General features: G+C 37.6%; 2 protein-coding genes and 1 long non-coding RNA gene across 3 annotated transcripts in view; 2 read left to right on the forward strand and 1 right to left on the reverse strand.

Moving 5' to 3' along the window:
* Window positions 1-5,650, forward strand: part of LOC124277162 (tetraspanin-15-like) — an 83,667-nt gene extending 78,017 nt beyond the window's left edge. The window contains exons 4-8 of the mRNA XM_046712829.1: window positions 540-635; window positions 1,312-1,431; window positions 2,294-2,344; window positions 2,791-2,898; window positions 4,170-5,650. Coding sequence (XP_046568785.1) covers window positions 540-635; window positions 1,312-1,431; window positions 2,294-2,344; window positions 2,791-2,898; window positions 4,170-4,265 — 471 coding nt within the window. The 3' untranslated portion in view covers window positions 4,266-5,650. The remainder of the gene's footprint in view (window positions 1-539; window positions 636-1,311; window positions 1,432-2,293; window positions 2,345-2,790; window positions 2,899-4,169) is intronic.
* Window positions 5,651-5,944: 294 nt separating this feature from the next.
* On the forward strand, window positions 5,945-9,266 carry LOC124277163. Its single transcript, XR_006898756.1, has 2 exons — window positions 5,945-5,995; window positions 6,058-9,266. It is a non-coding gene; the product is annotated as an uncharacterized LOC124277163 (long non-coding RNA).
* A 5,654-nt stretch (window positions 9,267-14,920) lies between these two features.
* LOC124277164 (WD repeat and FYVE domain-containing protein 3-like) overlaps window positions 14,921-19,860 on the reverse strand; it is a 116,561-nt gene continuing 111,621 nt past the window's right edge. Inside the window, 1 exon segment of the mRNA XM_046712830.1 lies at window positions 14,921-19,352. Coding sequence (XP_046568786.1) covers window positions 19,226-19,352 — 127 coding nt within the window. The 3' untranslated portion in view covers window positions 14,921-19,225.

Below are 19,860 nucleotides of genomic sequence, written 5' to 3' on the forward strand. Positions count from 1 at the left end.
GTAGTGGGGAATGTGTTGACACCCATCAGTTGTGCTGGGTTTGATTCCATACATACACTGGTTAGGTCAAGCATAAGGTTTCCCTATCATGATTTGCAGTAATGGTGCCAGCCAAGTGGTTAGAGTATTCACAATATGGATGCAATGTGTCCTCTGCTGTGATATTGCTAAAATTGATGAAAACCTCACTAACTCACTCACTCACTTACTCACATACTCCCTCACTCATCTGGTGTGTTAATGTCAGAGGCTTGCGTCAAATTGAGATTCATTCCAAATATCAAACATTTTATCATTCACTGATTCCAGTCTATCACTCCTCCATCCCTAGTGTCCTATGTTTGTAAAGTTGATTGGGTTGTTAGGCTAGGCTATTTAGTGTATTGCACATCATCACTCACTCACTCAAGCAGGCATGCACACACTCATGCACTCACTCACGCACTCACTCACTCACTCACACTCACTCATGACATGGTGAACATTCAGGTTTGGATAACTTGATCATGTATATTGACCTTCTGTCTCTTCCTTCCCAGGTCCCCGACATCCTCAGTGATGAACTGATGTTTGGTGTGGAGAAGTATTCTGAGAACGATGACATAGCCCGGGCCATGAACTTCATACAGAAATCAGTAAGTCTGTCCCGGACACAGCACTCACACTCCTGCAGCTCACACTCCTGCAGCTCACAGTCCTGCAGCTCACAGATGTGACCTTGTGGAGAAACCGCTGTCCACATTTCACTCGCAGGAATTGGGGCGGTGGGGTAGTCTAATGGGTAATGCGTTCACTTGTCATGCAGATGTCTTGGGTTTGATTCCTCACATGAGTACAATGTGTGGAGTCCCTCGCCGTGATGTTGCTGGAATATTGCTAAAAGCGAAGTAAGCCTTCCTCACACTCACACACTCCCTGCAGGAATTCTGGTCTCCTTGACACAGGACAATTGGGCAGTGTTAACACCTTGTTACCTGGGAAATTATGTGTCTAGTATGGATTGGTGCTTGTACTATCGACAATAAGTCTCAATATGATTCCTCTATTCAATCAAGATATAGCTGGAATATTGCTGACTGTCATAATACACTGGCCATTCTGGTGAACAAATTCATATCAACTGTGACATTGTAAGCATTATTTAGGTATGCTCCCTATGTTTGGGAATTAGGTTTGTTTGGCTGATAATTTGCTTTATTCAGCCTGCTTCTGTCCGGAAAAGTGCCACTTCATGCACTGTTATTTTTATGAGATATTTTTACAGTAGAGTTATCGGAGGCCTCTTCTATTCATATGTGGTATTCTCTGCAGTTCAAATGTTGCGGCTTCAAGACATTTGAGGACTACATAAATTACAACAAAGACTTCGCCTGTGATTCGCCTAAACCCATGGCATGTGGCGTACCCTATACCTGCTGTAAAGTAAGGGAGGTAAGTCAAGTGCAACTTAAGTTTAGCGGTAGAGTGCTGACTCCTTTTATAGCTTGGTGTTTTTTCCAAGGTGATATCATTTTATAGATCAGGAAGAATTCTTCATACCCTTATGGTCCTTACCACATCTAGTTACTGGGGATGCAAACCTGCTTCAGTGAAACAGTCAAACTATTACAACTTTATGGTTGTGGAATTTAAATAATTTGATTTTGTAGATTTGTAGCTGCATCTTTTAACTAATCCATCCAAATGGAGCGGTCAGACAAATAGAAATAAACTGAATCTATGTCCATTTAGTGGTCATAGCTTTTTACCTTTGTCAAATGCATGAAATGAAAAAATCACCAAGTATATTCTTTATGTGAAAAAAATAGTGGAACTCTTTGTTTCATCTCCCACATACAATAAATACCAAACATGATGCTAATGTCCTCGTTGTTTCCTGCCTTATGCCACTTCTCTGCTTCTGTGGTCTTGTGACAGGGGGAGAGCAGGTCAGAGGTTTGAACCCAGTCTTTATCATAGGAATCTCTGTTACATGACGGTACTTCTTGTTACCCTGACTGCCACTCAGCATTAATAGATACAACAAGGACGTGTCAGGATTAGTTGGTACACTGTGTCTGACTGGACTATCCATGTTAAACAAGGCATAGTATCTTAGTTGGCTTGCTCTGTAAAAGTCCAAACTAATGGCATATACTTTGATGTGCATGTATGTCACTATAGAACATAAAACCATGGGTCCATGTGCAATGGCATCCCAGCACGAAGGCATGGAAAGGGTCCATGTACAATGGTATCCAAGCATGTTTCACCTTGACTGTTACGATGACTTATATGTGTGTATCTTCTTCAGAATGTCGCTCTACCCAAGACCTGTGGCTACGGAGTCATGGGGAATGCTACAGTAAGTATAGGAGTCCATATCAACCATGTCACTTTATGGAACCAGGCACATTATCTGGGTTTTCTTATGAATATTTATATTATGTATACCATTCTTGTGTCTGATGTCTGACAGTCATGTGAAAATTGTAAACCCTTAACACTTATTTACAATCCACAATAAGTGGTGCATGTATAAGATCAGATAATATAGGCCTCTAACAAAGTCTGTCATACATACCCTGAAACAGATATATCCAGTACTCCCCTTGCAAGTTACTGCAGTTTCAGTTTTTATTACATTCATTAAGATAATTTAGGAACTAATTTTTCTGTAAAATATGTTAATTTAGCTTGATACAGCATGTTATCCTACAGTGATAACGTCTTTGTTTGTGTGAAAATTGTTAGTTTAGCAACTGTATTAGTTGTTTGTCAATATGAAGAGATGCCAACCTTGTGTTCCAGCTGAGTGACGTCATCTACACAGAGGGCTGTACTGATGCCTTCCTCAACTGGCTGGCCAGTCACCTGGACTACGTGGGTGCCACAGCCCTGGGATGTGCCATCCCTCAGGTGGGTGTCTGCCATTACTGGAAGCTTAAATCACTGCTAGGGCTGGCTCATTTGAGAATGTAACTCAGAGTATTGTCCTAAGAAGAACTAGAAAGTTTGTTTGTATTACACAAACATGTATTTCTCAAGATTTTCAGTATTCATCCATCCTCCCAATCAAACCTACCAACAAATCTTTCACCCATCCATTGTTGCTTCAAAGCATCATCAATCTTAGCAAGCCATCTTGCCTTTCATTAAATGTCCACCATCCAATGAATGGTCAGTATCCACCAAACCAAGCTGTCACCTACTGGCCTATCAAAACAACCTATTGACCAATTAAACCAACAAGTCATCTAGTGGCCCATCAAACCAACCATCTATTGACTCATCAAACCAACCCACCATGTACTGGCCCATCAAACTGTTGCTCTGTTGACCCATGAAACCAACCATCCCTCCCTCTACTTACAAGTGAAACCAACCATCCTACCATTGTTCCATCACACAAACCGTCCCTCTGTTGACCCATGTAACCAACCATCCATTTACTGGCCCATCAAACCAACCATCCTACCATTGTTCCATCACACAAACCGTCCCTCTGTTGACCCATGAAACCAACCATCCATCTACTGGCCATCAAACCAACCATCAAACCAAAACCATCCTACCATTGTTCCATCACACAAACCGTCCCTCTGTTGACCCATGAAACCAACCATCCATCTACTGGCCCATCAAACCAACCATCCTACCATTGTTCCATCACACAAACCATCCCCTCTGTTGACCCATGAAACCAACCATCCATCTACTGGCCAAAGCAAACCAACCATCCTACCATTGTTCCATCACACAAACCATCCCTCTGTTGACCCATGAAACCAACCATCCATCTACTGGCCCATCAAACCAACCATCCTACCATTGTTCCATCACACAAACCGTCCCTCTGTTGACCCATCAAACCAACCATCCATCTACTGGCCCATCAAACCAACCATCCTACCATTGTTCCATCACACAAACCGTCCCTCTGTTGACCCATCAAACCAACCATCCATCTACTGGCCCATCAAACCAACCATCCTACCATTGTTCCATCACACAAACCATCCCTCTGTTGACACATGAAACCAACCATCCATCTACTGGCCAAGCAAACCAACCATCCTACCATTGTTCCATCACACAAACCATCCCTCTGTTGACCCATCAAACCATCCATTGATACATCCTTCTGTGGAGCTCTTTCACTGAAGCCTGAGTTTGTTTCCTGTTCACAGATTTTCGGGATGCTGTTGGCCTACTTCTTCATCCGCCGCGTCAGCGTCAGCGACCTGAGAGTGTGGTATCGGGTGGACAACTTCCGCTCCGGCTAAGCCTAATCCAGCCCCACGTTCAGCTCTAGTCAGCACAGCATCCACACTGATGTGCCCATGTACCTTCACGAATAAGCCATAATCTCATTCTGTCATGCTCGAGTTGCACACACGAGCTTCTGCCCTCTGGTGAGGCGTATCACGTAGTTGTGAGATGTTAATGTATCAGGGTACATGTGGTACAGATTGTGTATCAGAGAGTCATCATGGAGATCCTCCATCAGAGACCCGTGGCATCGTTCCTCAAAGCGATCTTAGTGCTATGTCAGTGGTAAATGAAGGGAGTAATGATCATCTTATTGTGGAGATTATGTGGTGGAATTGATTAGGTACAAATATAACTCATAGTTGAGATTAACATAAATAATACAAACAGATATAGTTTTTCAGGATTACAGAAACTCGCTTTACAGTTTCACTTTTTGACTGACTAAGTACGTCAGCTCTCATCTCAAATCAGTTTCTATACAAATCGCGATAAGAAAGTAAAACGGGAAGACACAGCTAATTCAGTACTCTCCGGAATTCCCATTCCCGAATTGTTAAGCCAGCGATTTGGGTTAGAATGTATTTTGATCGACTTTGCATTGTTGTCATGCTGATCTTGATATGGTGAACATATCGCTAGGGTATACTGTCACATAATTTAAAGGTTGTCGGAAAAATGCAACTATTTTGTTTTTACACATTGCTTAATGTACATTTGTAGATGATATCGGTTACAAATATGTGTATATTTTGAAAATAAATATCCAGAAATATACAAGAAATATTGATGAAAAGTTTATTCAATAAATTATTTTGTAAAAATAATGAGTAATATTTTTGCAAATAAAGTAGGAATTTATTCATAACCTGTACATTTGCCCTGTATATGGACACTCATCCAGTACGTGGTAATATTTCTGTCTTATGTTATGCAATACTCAATATAGTTGTTAAGGATAATTCATCACTGTCAGGAAGACCTCACATCAAGTATATAAGTTAATGTCAGAAAATACCAACAGTGTATACAATGTGCTTGGACACGACGTCACCTTTCTTTACACCATGTATTTTGTCATGACATGTTTCATACTGTTATCAATCCATTCAGATATTTGAATGTTTTTTATCATGCCTACAATATACAGATTCATGTCTTATGAACACTTCATAATGGTTTCTCAAGACCGGTTTGATGTGTAAAACAATACTCTTGACGGACAACCATCACATTCAGAGATGTACGACATTCAACTGTGCTCGTATCAGTCAGTCTATTTAATTTACCTAACCTACTAAGTGATTTAGATTGTGTATTTTAGTAAAGCCAGTATCAGGCAAGCTAGTACAAGAATGAGATTATTTATTTCACAGAAGCTACTATGAGTATCAATTAGATTGTTTGTTTTTCTGAAGCTACTACGAGTATCAATTATATTATTTGTTTTTCTGAAGCTACTACGAGTATTGATTAGATTATTTATTTCACATAAGCTACTATGAGTATCAATTATATTACAGTCAAATCCCGATGAGTCGAATCGCTGGGGACCAAGTAATAAAATTGTTTTGTCTGAAGCCAGTCCTAATTCCTCCGCCTACCATATCACTATTAGGGGCACCTTATCAGTTCATTGATTAGATTATTTATTTCACATTTGCTACACCAATCAACTTCTCATTGACTGACTTGTATCAATTAGATTGTTTGTTTTCTGAAGCTACTCATGAGTATCAATTAGGTTATTTGTTTTACTATAACATGAGGGATGAAGCTACTTGAGACATCCGGCATTCGAATAAGATTATTTGTTTTACTGAAGCTACTATGAGTATCAATTAGGTTATTTGTTTTACTGAAGCTACTATGAGTATCAATTAGATTATTTGTTTTACTGAAGCTACTATGAGTATCAGACTGACTATCAGTTTCTTAAAGTAAGTACATCGCTCACAAATTATCTGATGAATAAAAGCACCCAAGCTGTGCAGGTCAGTTAACTTATATTTTTTTCATAAAGATCAATGATTTTTGGTCTTTTCTAATATAATTTTTTATGAACGTCAAGATTATCAATATTTTAAGAAAAGAGGCATGTTTCTTTGCGAAGGCAATACTATCTTGGTTGGTGATCAGTTCGAATTAGAAAATGTTGGCTTGTGGTTTAGGAATCAGATCTGAGTTGAGCCTGCTGATACGTTTACCACCAACAGCACAATGACTGTGAAATGGCTATATCTTCAGAAGTACTCCCAGTATAGAATCTCTCACTCCGCAGTAGTATGCAACCCGATCTCACCTGTCCAGTCTCTCACATCCATCCATCGGTCCATCTGTCCGTCCACATGCCTTTACACATTTTGGCCATCTATCTCAAGCATTAAATGTTTTGGGCGTACATTCTCAATGTTACAAATCTGCTTGTGGTCAAATCTCAATGGACGCTTGAAGTTTCGGTGTGCAGTATGCGGCTTCCAGTGAATTCGTTTGTGAGAAAAGTAAATACTCAAAGTGGCATTTTACCTGTTTGTTTATTCATTGACAGCATTTAATTCAAGATATTATTTAATGTGATAAGAAACCAAATTAAAACTTATCAGTGATCAAGGAGAGAACTTGAATTTATCACAGACATTTGTACTTCACACAGTGTGTGTAATCAATAGTTTTGTGTTTTCTTTTTTGATTAAAGTCAATTTATAGTGTTCCCTGCCATGACATTGCTGGAATATTGCTACAAGCGGTGTAAAACCATACTCACTCACTCACTTATATTACTGTGACATACTTCACAGAATTAGGGTTCAAAGAGGACATAGTTCTGTCTATATCACTAAGAAAATGTCACATGTACGACATGTGCTTAAATCTCTCATTACCATGACAACGAACCCGTAAAAGTTCAAAACATTTCGACATTTGTGACATATTAGACACATCCTGTTTACTAGACATATAATGACAAAATGTGTTGTTTTATCTGTAATAACAGATTTTTTTTCAGTTTTTTTATGAATCCTGTTCAGCATTTGCCAAATTGTGTTGTGAAAATATTTGTGTGCATAATATTTCAACTTTTAGATAAAACCTTATTATAATATTTTTTACTTATGGTTTTACCATTGATATTTTGTATGTGTTTTGTCGTCCTTCACAGCCTGTGAAACAACAGCAAATAGATCTGTCTTTTTATGTTAACTGCTTCCATTTTGATTGCCATAATATTTACAATTTATTTTTGTGTGATTTCTGTTTATTTTTAGCTCACCTGGCTGGAGGTCAAGTGAATGAAATTGGTTGTCGTGGAAATGTTTCTCCACTCAGTCAACAAAATATGCTAAAAGTAGAGACTTCCTGTTTGTCACATTGTCCGATGGGTCTGTAGATGTATCAGCCATAGTTAATGCTAGGATTATCAAAGTCCTTAACACCGACTGATGGTTGTACTACAAAGATATGTCAGTTGATAGAGCTGCCATAAACTAGAGAACTATGCTTATAGGTTTTGTTTAACATAAGACACACCATGTGGTATAGTAGAAATAAAAAAAATTCTTTTGTTAAAAGATGAAAGAAATATATTCTGAACTGTAGCTATTCATCTGGTAGAATGTTTTCTTCTCATGTCCAAATGATCCTTATGGCCACCAATACACCTTGAGCCAAAAATAATTAAAATTCAATCATTATGTGCATTCAGCAATGTTAAGTTGCAGAGACAAACAAGAAACAAAAGTTATCCAACCCAAAGATAATTTTGATAAAGATAAATTTGCAGGCTCAAGCATTTCATTATTTTGGTTTATGACTCGCTTAAACCATTATGGTAGATTGTTTGGAACAGTATATACACTGTTAGTTTGACAACAGGGTTATAGTACTGGACACTTTGTAGGCCTTTGGTTTTGCATTCTACATTCCTAGCAAAGGAAATATATGTTTAAGTACAGCTTTGTAACCAATAACATAATTCTGTTTGATTACAGTCATGCTTATTTATGTATTGCCATATATTACATATTATATTTTTATATTTTGTTTGGCCCTTTAGTTGTGGTAAGCCATTCCTCTCTTCTGTGAGTTACGCACAAACCAGATGACAGTAGACATGCTTAGAAGACACAGGCTTTTGATGGGACTTCCCAACCAGGAATCTTGTCCTTATTAACATACCTACAGGACAGCAACTAAATATGTTCCAGATGACAGTAGACATGCTTAGAAGACACAGGCTTTTGATGGGACTTACCAACCAGGAATCTTGACCATATTAACATACCTACAGGACAGCAACTAAATATGTTCTCAGTTTCATTTAGTGAATTTTAGAAGTCAACTCAGCAGTCACTTTTGAAGATATAAAATGTGCTTGTGTATAATTTGCCTTATAAACAACAGGATTTCAAAATGAATTATTATTTTAGAATAGTATTCCATTATTAATCATCTTGTAAAATCTAATACAACTGTGTTTGATAAGTAAACATTGGATTAATAACTTTCTGAATTTAAATGATGGGTTGAAATTGATTTTTAAAATTTATATTCTATTTTCACTGATGAAGTACTATGTTGTTTCACAATGGACACAGTTTAGTCTTCATGATGAACAGGTCTTCTTGTGAATAATCTTTGGCTAAAAATAATGTACAGTGTGAAATTAAATACTGCACTAATTTCATTATATTAGGAGCATATGGTTTTAGAATAACAACAGTGTATCTAATAGACCCTGTCAAGTCTTCTTCATCCACATTTCTCCATACTGTTCTTAATGTACATATGTGTATCATCATAAGCATATACTAGGTATTTACCTTCAGCTTGCCTTGTGCAATATTGCTTTAGGGTAGTGAAGTGACTTTCCAAGTGAGACATGATTATTGTTGAAGTTAGGTTGACGATGTTGTGAAGTTAGCCATTCAGGGATGTGGCTGTAGCTGTTGTCATGGTCTCTGTTGTACTATATGTTCTCTGTTCTTTTTTCTTATATAAACTTCTGTTAGACTAAACAGTTTTTGTCATCTTTGAACCTTGTGGGGGCGGTGGGGTAGCCTAGTGGTTAAAGCGTTTTACGCCGCTTTTAGCAATATTCCAGCAACATCATGGCTGGGGACACCAGAAATGGGCTTCACACGTTGTACCCATGTGGGGATTCGAACCCGGGTCTTCGGCGTGACGAGCCAACCCTTTAACCACTGGACTACCCACCGCCCCCTTAAGTAGGAGCAGGACAGAACATTTTGGTGAAACACTGGAGCACAGTTTGGTGCTGACACAACTTCCACTGGCGGAACCATCACAATCAGTGGATGCCACTCAGCACAGCATACTGCGGCATCTAATACCACAGGGACCCATGCTTGTTGTAAGAGGCGACTAATGGGATCGGATGGTCAGACTTGCCTACTATGTTGACACATGTCATCGTATCCCAATTGTGAAGATTGATGCTCATGCTGTTGATCACTGGATTGTCTGGTCCAGACTCAATTACTTTCAGACCACCACCATATACCGGTAGCTGGAATATTGCCGTTACACAACCAACCACATTACCCATTCCATCACAATCAGTGGATAAGGCTAAGGGATGCAACATCACATCAAACTGTAGCACCTTATATACTACACTACTCATTGGTTTCGCCTGAACATGACAAAGAAGAAGAACAAATGACCTACAACTGTGTAGTTGTTTTATTAGCATGCTATTATGCATGAAGACAATACAGAGACAACTGAGAGACATATGATCCTAGAAACTGTACAGACTCTGTACAGGGGAACTGTGAGTGGCTAGGGGTGGACCTCCACAGTACAGGGAACATGTGTAAGGCTATTACACTGCATCACAACAGACTCCTCTCGAGTCTAGTAGGTCTAGGATACACCCAGTCCTGTCTACAGCATCAGCAGGCATCACAAGGAAAAATCAAGAATGACCGTCTTTTCTCATTGAACCACTAGCCCCAAATGAGCTGTGGACAAGTGAATTTTAAGTTGTATTTAATTCAAGTTCACTCGGGATAATAGAAGATTGAAAAAAATGTAAATGCTACTGGAATTGGCCAGAATAGATTCCTGATGGATGTCTGATTTCTACAACCACATCTCAAGAGCCCTTAACCAATTAAAAAAATAATGTTTATAGTTTTGTTTAAACATTACCATTGAACTTAGGCAAAAGAAATGTCAAGGAACTTCTTTAATTTATGTGTAACTTGTAAATCAAATGGAAGGAAAAGTAAAACTTCAAATTATATCCACACTTCCATAAATGTTTCTTCTTCCTTTACATCATCTTTTTGCCAGTGTTCCATCATCCCATATACTGGTGCTGTAGACAAGCTGTGGTGTGGCTGTCATCTATAGTGATTTATACCTACCACAATAATATCTAAAGTACTTGTCTACAAATTTCACACACATGAACAGGGTAAGTCCAGCATGTGCCTCACGTTGTTTGGTGTATGAATGCTACAATGGAGGATGGACAACGTTTTTAATTGAAGTACTTCAGCCCCGTATGACCTTTGAACTAGATACTCTGACCCAAAATATACTTAATGTCAACAGGTTTAGGAAAAACTGTTGGTTTCAAGTGCCTGAGGGTTTGAATTACATGGGTAACAAGAAAGATAATCGATGAAAATATAATTATACATCGATATCAGTTTTAATGAAAATATTTGCCAAGTAATGAATCCAATTAAAAAACACAATTTTTATTTACCAACTCTGACATCACATCTGAAGTGATGCTTAAATCTAAAGAAAAACATAATTAAAACTCTCAAAAATCTGAATTTTATGTAAGCTAAAAATATTTGAAACTTATTCAAATCTCATTTAAATCCAAAATGAACTGTCTCTTCCATGAGAAATCAAACACTCATATCGGCACACTGAGATTTCTTAATAAAGGTAAAATATAGGTTCATATTTCGCAATGAAAGCAATAACATACAACATGACCCATACCCTAAATGACAGATGATGGTTAAACATGACCTGCTATTGACAAGTTACCTACAATTATGACACACTATGTATACACATAACAAACACAGACATCAATATGTTCATTTCTGAAATGTACACAACTTGCAATGTTATTAACATGATAAAACACATTCTCCAGTGTATTAAAGGCTACTCACTGTACATATATGCGGATCAGACCTACACAACTGTGGCTGGTTGTATGGTGAAAACAATGCTGATATCACAAATAGATTTCCTTCAGTGTCGTTAACACTTACATGAAGCTACGGTGCTGGTGATGGATGGTGAACTAGACATGACTACATGAGAATGGAATGCAACCATCAGGGAACAAATCCTTACAATGGGTCTCACATATCTTAATTAGACTGAAATTCACATTATGCTGCATGGAACTGAACCTTACACATGAACAATTCCATAAATTCATTCAAATTGAAAAGATCTTACATAAAGATGGTTTGAAGAAGACTACCATTTTGGGAACAATAAATTTAAACCTGCACAAAATCCATATCTGTACCATAGGGTGCCTGAAATTGATGACAATATTTTTAACGATATACATTACCAAGTATAATTGTTTTAAACATCTCAATGCCACAATATCCTGATGCATGAGAAAATAACAATGGCCACCTTGTCAACATGCATCTCCAATCATCCTTTGCATAGCAAGACCTAGTAACTGATAGCAGGTCAAACGTAATTCAACCTTTCATATCTTAGATCACACTATCAATCATTTACCATCTTGGAAACCACAAAATAGAAAATGCCCCTCATTGTCATACACAAATGAAGCTAATATTGACAGCTCAAGTTGAAAACCCAAACCCATAAACACCTATTTAAGGCTTCTCGGGAAACATTTCTTTCTGAGTGAAAATGTTAAACATTTCTGATACATTTGGTGGTCTTTATTAATATTTTCTCAGTCCTGATTCAGACATGAAGGATGACAAGGCCTTTAATAGAATCATACAAAGAGGCAGCATTGACAAATCAAAATGTACGAAGCACGGACATTGACAACAGGATTAGCTGGTGGAGAATTTGTGCATTAACTTTAAACCAAATCTTTCTAGATGATAATGAGGCCAGTTGTTACTATTGGTTAATCCATTAGTTATAATTCTCTTATATATTATCAGTTATATATATAGTTGCACATGTTAACAAAGAATCTCTTCAACAATGGTGTATTGTTATTTCGTATCCAATGATACACATAAAAAAAAACCCATTGGTTTCCTTTATCTATAGTTGTACTCTTTATGAATTGAAATATAAATAACTCAATCCATGAAATATATAAAATTACAACTCAAAGTTTGGAATCAGGGTCCCAATCCACAAAATGTCTGTAGCTCTACGACATTCTAAAGCTATGATATACTATAGGGTTACGACTGCTTAGTAGATCGGGACCCAGAACTCATCCCACAAGTAATCTCAGCCCTAAAACAATCACATCCAAGATACTTCAACACAGGCCTATGAGTGCTGGTTGCCCTACAATCACTTTCTAACATGAAGCAGTGGAGGTTTAGGTTAAGGCCAGGTCCTTTTTCAAAACTTGGTTTACAAATCCTCCAACTTCAAAACCTTAACTGTGAAAAAAGTAAAATGAAATGCACTGTTATTTCACTGTATTCACCAGAAAAGGGTAGAGAGATTAACAAAGATTATTCTTACTGTTGCAATCTCTATATAATTTATAATGATACAAGTACGACCTGTTGAAGATGTATCTTAAGATGCTCCCAAAAAATCAACAAAACCAAACAACGCATTTTGATGAAAATCTAGATGAAATAAATCTATTTGAAAACGACATTCATTTCTTTTCTTTTTTTACCTTCCAACCTGAGTTTTTCAGCCAAAAATCTGTAATCCAAGAAATAAAGTCTGGCCTTCACCCAATTGCTCAGTATTCCATATCAATTCTTTGATGGGCATTTTAGAAGTTGAGTTGATGAAGAATAATGACAATTATTATGGATATACAACTTGTTTGACAACGACATTAGAATCTATGTCGAAACGTCGCCTCCACAGAATAAAAGAAGTTGTATATCCATAATAATTGTCATTATTCTTTATTCCATATCAGGAATTCTCAATCAGTGAGGGTTAATATGGTGTTGGGTTGGTGTAAATGTAGGACTGGTGATTATTTGACATAAACAACTAAACAACATGAAAGAACTGTGGTAATCTCTTGACTAGGGACTACTACACTAACACAGGCTCTGCAGCACTAAGATGTCTACATACTACCTACTCTACCGCAAAACAAACCAGCAAGTTACACAGTCTTTTCAGATTCAACTTATAATACTCTTTGGTATCTACTTATTTACTTTATTTTCGATCAGATTATCAAAAAGAACTAGAAACATTTTCTTTGTGCCAAGTCCTCTAACTAACGTCTGTAATTAAAAAGTCCAGAAAGTAGGTTAATAGGGGAAGATATCGATTCTACCAAATAAAAGTACACTGACTGACTGACTGAGTTTGGTTTTACGCCGCTTTTAGCAATATTCCAGCAACATCACGGCAGGGGACACCATAAATGGGCTTCACACAATGTAACCATGTGGGGATTTGAACCCGGGTCTTCGGCATGACGAGCCAATGCTTTAACCACTAGGCTACCCCATCGCCCCTTTTAACAGTACACAAATAATGGCCTCTAAGTAACACACATTCTTTAATTTCACCAAATGATTTAATGATTTAAGTGATCACTTTCTAAATCAATTTGCACATTATCTACTGAAATTATTTAGAAAGGTAAAACTGTAAAAGACCTTAAAGACTAATTCATAAATAATTTATGGATAAATAGTTTTATTGGATATTCTACAATTTCATCAAGAAAGACGAAAAATGCCCTTATCAGTATGAGATTAAATGAATCCAGTATATATTACCATAATGGAGTCGCTCCCTATGGCTATTGCAACAACTGAGGTCCAACATAGAGTCCTGAAAGTTGGGAGTATACTGACACTAAGTAAAATAATAAAGTCTTTGGCAACAAACAACACACAGGATAGTAAAGACTACAGTTCCTTTGCATACTTTAAAAAAGGTTTTGAAACAAAAGTGAGTCTTTATGGAATGTCTCCAAATAACTATGTACACACTGATGGCACGCATCAGCTGAATAGTCTTGCCACTACTTCTTACAAATTGGTGATAGGATTGTAATATTAGTCTACTTTCTTGTATGTATTTTCTGAGAACAAATATTCAATTCACTGTATTTCAAACAGTAATGCCACCTGGCAAAACAAACAATAATTATGCCTTAGGATTCTTTACATACAGTGTTTATAGTAAACATATTATGTTGATAAATCTTATGCCTTTAGTAGTGTCAAGAAAACTGACAAGTGCCCCATAAATGACTTAATGTATCGATAAAATTGATACTGATTCCTGAAACTTTAAAGCACACCGTGTTTGTTCTTGGTTTACCAATTATCCACACATGCACTAAGGATCTCGTATAACACACCAAGTAGGTTACCATGGTCAAATACTTCCTGTTAGAATTCTTTTTGTGTTCAACTAAAGAGCTAGTTTGGAGAAAATAAAGCTCAGAAAGTTCAAAAATATTTTATCCACATGGAATGGTATTGTTTTCTGAATGACCTGTACGTGTTCATCTGTGTCTGACCTTGAGCTAATGGCCAAGAAAATACTTAAAACCCAAACAAGATTGGCATGGCCTTACCAACATACGTTTCTTTTCAAACTCTAATCCACAATTCAAACCCTGTAACTCTGATCAAACAAATCAAACTTCAACATTATCTGAACAAGAACTTCTTCAAACACATCAGCTTCAAGCAAACAAGATTTATACATTCAAGAAGATTGAGCACACAATCTACACTAAAATCACAAAAACGCATTAAAAATCTAAACAATGCAACAAGAACAGAATTAATGTAAGTTTCGGCACGAGCAGTACCTGTGTTAAGTGGCACCACGGACATGTTTCACACGACAGTCACACGAGGTAAATAACCTATAAAATGATCCCCAGTTTGGCCCATGAATTATGTTTATAACATATTTTCTCGTATATAACAATTAGCAAGCCTTTTATGTACAAACAAAACGATGCACAGTATATACAGAATGACAGCTAGCATATTGCACATTGCCATTAGGAGTGTGTCAATGATATATTTATATATGCAGTTCATAATACTAATTCCATCCGAAACACACACATGTATCTATATAGATATATGTATGTATATGAGAATTTCACATTGGTTTTTATCTTTCATATATTATATATCTCTCTAAACATTGTTTTCAACTTGGAATGGAAATAAATAAAAATAAATCTGTGCCTCAGGATTTGAGCTCACTTTATTTTACAGTTAAACAGCTTTAAAAAAATATGGCTGACTTGATAGCCATATTGAAAATGTGTTCAAAATCCTTGTAGAAATGAAGGTGTTATCATTGGCAGTAAGATTCATTCAACCTATTTATTTCATCAGCGAATATGTTTCTGATGTTTACAGAAGAAGCATCAACAAAGGCCTCTTACCCTGGATTCAAGTGAACTAATAGCAGCTTATTAGACATTAATAATAAAGAAACTGGCTATAAAATAATTCTGTATTTATCTCCTATCTTAACACTCTGGTTTTCAGGCATTGTGTTTTTAAGAGTGTGGCAAGGCAAGCCCTTTGACTTTTCACACCACTGTGTGGCCCATGGATTTGAATGTTCTCTTAAAACACAAATGAAGGTTTGCTGAGAAGTGTAAACATAGGAAGACATTCAAAACCTGACAGACATACTGATGTGCACCACTCATTTCATCTACCTCATTTCACGAAAACAATCACAATACAGCAATTACCCTTTCTTAAAAAAACAACTGTCCATACCTTTCCCAATACACAGAAGCATTCTTCATGTAAAGATCTACTGGTAATTGCATTCAAAGTTCATTGTAAATGAACATCCGAAATCATCCAAGTCATGAACCGTCATCAAAACCGTTTTGATACACTCCATAATGGTTCATCTTTCAACCAAATATCAATCATGGAACCTTTGACAGATTCAAGGAACATTTTCCCTCAGGTTATATACCCAGAGACATTTTCAACCAATCATTCACTACAAACATTTTGGTTTTTTAACGTTCCACAGAACCATTTTCTTGAATACATTCCATCTCGTGCCAATCAATATCTTTGCCATTTTACGAATGTGATACTTTTTTTTATATACTTCAATAAATAAAATATAATTCAAGTAACATTAGTAAATAAAGAAGACTTTAGGAGAAAAATAATAAAATGATAGCATGCAACATGTCAGCAGCTGACAACACGGAAGCTGCTCATATTATGGAAACAGAAATATGGATTGTGGAATTCAGCCATGGAATGTCTCCTAGTATGTGTAACTGGGGTGGGTTAATTCTTCATCACCCTATGGGGTATACCGAGACGTTCTCAGAGAACCTTCTGGGTTTACTACAGTAAATATTGGTCTAAACTTTCCTCATTCAGGGGTATGACTAGGAAAGGCTTATACTCAGTTTAATGTTAATGCATTAAAACAAATGTGAAATGTAGAAAATCAGGAGTTCCCAATCTATTTTTCCTTCAAAATAACAAATTTCTCTGTCATGGACATTTCATGCAAAACCAAAAATATCCATTTCACATATGCAGGTAAGTAATATTCAAGCATAAAACTTTCAAGTTTCACCAATCATGATTTCATCCTCATAACATCATGAATTCATTTGTTTTAGACGGTCTCCTGACTGAGGAACTCTTCACATACAAATCATACAGAAATCTGAAATTCCCCACTTTGAAATGAGCACTGAGTCAACATTCATTGCATCAAGTTTTGTGGAAACCTCTCCAAAGATAACTAATAAAAGTTCCCCGAAAAACACAAACAAACAAAATGTTTGAGTCAGTCTATCACCCTGGTATAAATTCATTGCACAGAAACAAGTTATCACTACTAACATGACACCCCCCTCATGGAGGAGGTACTGTTAGGACACGCTGACAGTCTATATACTCAGCTATCATGGCAAACAAAACTTATTGACAAAAGGGCAACATGGAACTTCATCATCACATGGCTAACCATGTTCATATTCTATAGCACTAACTGCTGGTGAGCTGCTGGTTGTCTCACCATCTTCCTGAGCAGCTGCTGGTCATCTCACCATCTTCCTGACAAGCTTCTGCTGTCTTACCATCTTTCTCATGAGCTGCTTTCCATCTTTCTCACGAGCTGCTTCCCATCTTACCATCTTTCTCACAAGCTGCTTCCCATCTTACCATCTTCCTCACGAGCTGCTTTCCGTCTTACCATCTTCCTCATGAGCTAATTGATGACTCATCAGCTTCCTCATGAGCTGCTTTCCATCTCACCTTCCTCATGAGCTAATTGACGTTACACCATCTTCCCCATGAGCTGCTTTCCATCTCACCATCCAGACAATGAAGCATTTGTGGCTCACAAGCTTATCATCGGTTGTTTCATAGCTCCCAACACAGCTCCACATATTACTTCATTCCACACAGACTCAACATATGTAAATAGCTTCCAATTGCCATAACAGTTACAATCTCAAACAGGTAGCTGTATTATGTAATGTCAACTTATCAACATTGATACAATGGTGATTATGGCAAGCGTCTGTTAACAAAACTACACTGGTAACCGTGACAGGAACAAGCAATGCAGATTCTGTAACAAATTTAAACACTGAGTGCTGTGTTTGTGAGTGAGATTCTGGGGCTGGACACAGATGCTGGACACAGATGTTGAACAACACATAACACAACGCCTACTTGCTACACTGCGGACAGACAGATAACAGAACTGGCAGGCAAATGCTTGGGATTTCACTTGATCCAGAGATTCTGTGTTGGCAAATACAGATTTTACTGTGCCAAATCTCGGTATCGTTAGGTACTGTCACTTTGAAGATGTTCCAGTTCTGGCTTTCTTAACAGTGACTTGTTTTACCCGTGTAACAATGTTCTCTTTTGATCATGTTGTTCTGTGTTAATATTGTTCTCCTGTGTTCGTGTTGTTGTTTTCTTGTGTTCACGTTGTTCTGCTGTGTATCCAGATGATGCAAGTTAGTTCAAAATAGAGTTCAGACCCTGAACATACTATCGTGTAGTTTAAGAGAACCAGTCTCACACTTTCCACTTCTATACATAATGATATGCTTGGTCAGATAGCATAGTATACTCTTTAACCTATCTGACTTTTGACGTTCAGTTCCTTTTGTCCTCCTTTGGATTATTGAGATAAGATTTGACTAATTTCTTCACAACGATCACTTCCTATCCCTGTTGTCATGAAAACAACTCCAATGCAATAACAGCAACAAAATACCATAAGAAATTTAACCAATACTGACAAACAGTACAGAACATAGGGAGACTGGAAGCAACTGACACAGCAATTCAACAGAAACATAGGTCCCCTTCCTTCAACAATGCAGAACCTGAGCCCTCTCAGCATGTCAGTTCAATTCACAGTAACGCTTCCATAGTGATCAACAAAACAAAAGCTGCGAATGCCATAATGGACCCTCTTCAAAACAGGTTTCAAACAAGCTAAAAAATCAGGCTTCAAATATGACCCATCAGCTTCAAACAGCCTTCTCCCGGCTTGACGTAGGCCACTTGAGGCTAGAAAAATCCCCTTCTGATCTGAAATAAGGTGTCCTTGGTGTATGAGCCCCATGGACTATCCGCCTCATCTTGCCAGTGTACAAAACGAGGCACTCCAAGATGGCAAGGTATGACTGGGACCACTCCCTACCAACACATCACAACATTGGTACAGGTGAAGTCGCAGGTGGAACGTGTACTGTGGTCTACTGTTCACTGACACTAGTCTAATGCACTCAATGGAATGATGGTGTTCACGTCTTCTGGCTGGCAATGGCATCTGCAGCCTGCTGTGCCCGGACTATGTTGTAGCAGGCCTGACACACTCGCACTGGTCGCACAATGCGGAGACGCCGGATCTCCGTCTCATACCGGCTACATCTGAAAACAGGAAACAATTTGCATTCAAATTATAAGCATAAAAATACCATAACTTTTGTAGCGAAGAGGTAATCTCGCAATATGATAAAAAAAGGAAATCTCAAGTGATACAGCCTCAACAAACTTCATACATACATCTTAATTGAAATTTCCTGGAGACATTTTGAGGGTTTCACTACACGCTGACTTAAAAATTCAAATTTACAAAAAATGTCACAACATCAATCTGCCAATATATAACGTGTTATATTTATTACACTCTCTCAGTAAAGTACAGATTCTAGTAAATTTCATTGGGTTATAACACACATCCAGGATTCGGACCCACACCCTCAGAGTCAGGCACCTAAGCGCCAGCACAAAAAGTCAGAAACTAACCCAGTCAGCCACCGCCTCTTCCACAAAACCACTAGAATCTGTACTTTACTGAGAAAGTGTAATCCTAACTATAACATAACATTTGACCACTTTCTAAATGGCATTGTGTAATCTGCCAATATTCTGCCAT

The sequence above is a fragment of the Haliotis rubra genome, unplaced genomic scaffold (genome assembly GCF_003918875.1).
Source record: "Haliotis rubra isolate DU_JTF1 unplaced genomic scaffold, ASM391887v1 Scf219, whole genome shotgun sequence".
NCBI classification, from domain to species: Eukaryota; Metazoa; Mollusca; class Gastropoda; order Lepetellida; family Haliotidae; genus Haliotis; species Haliotis rubra.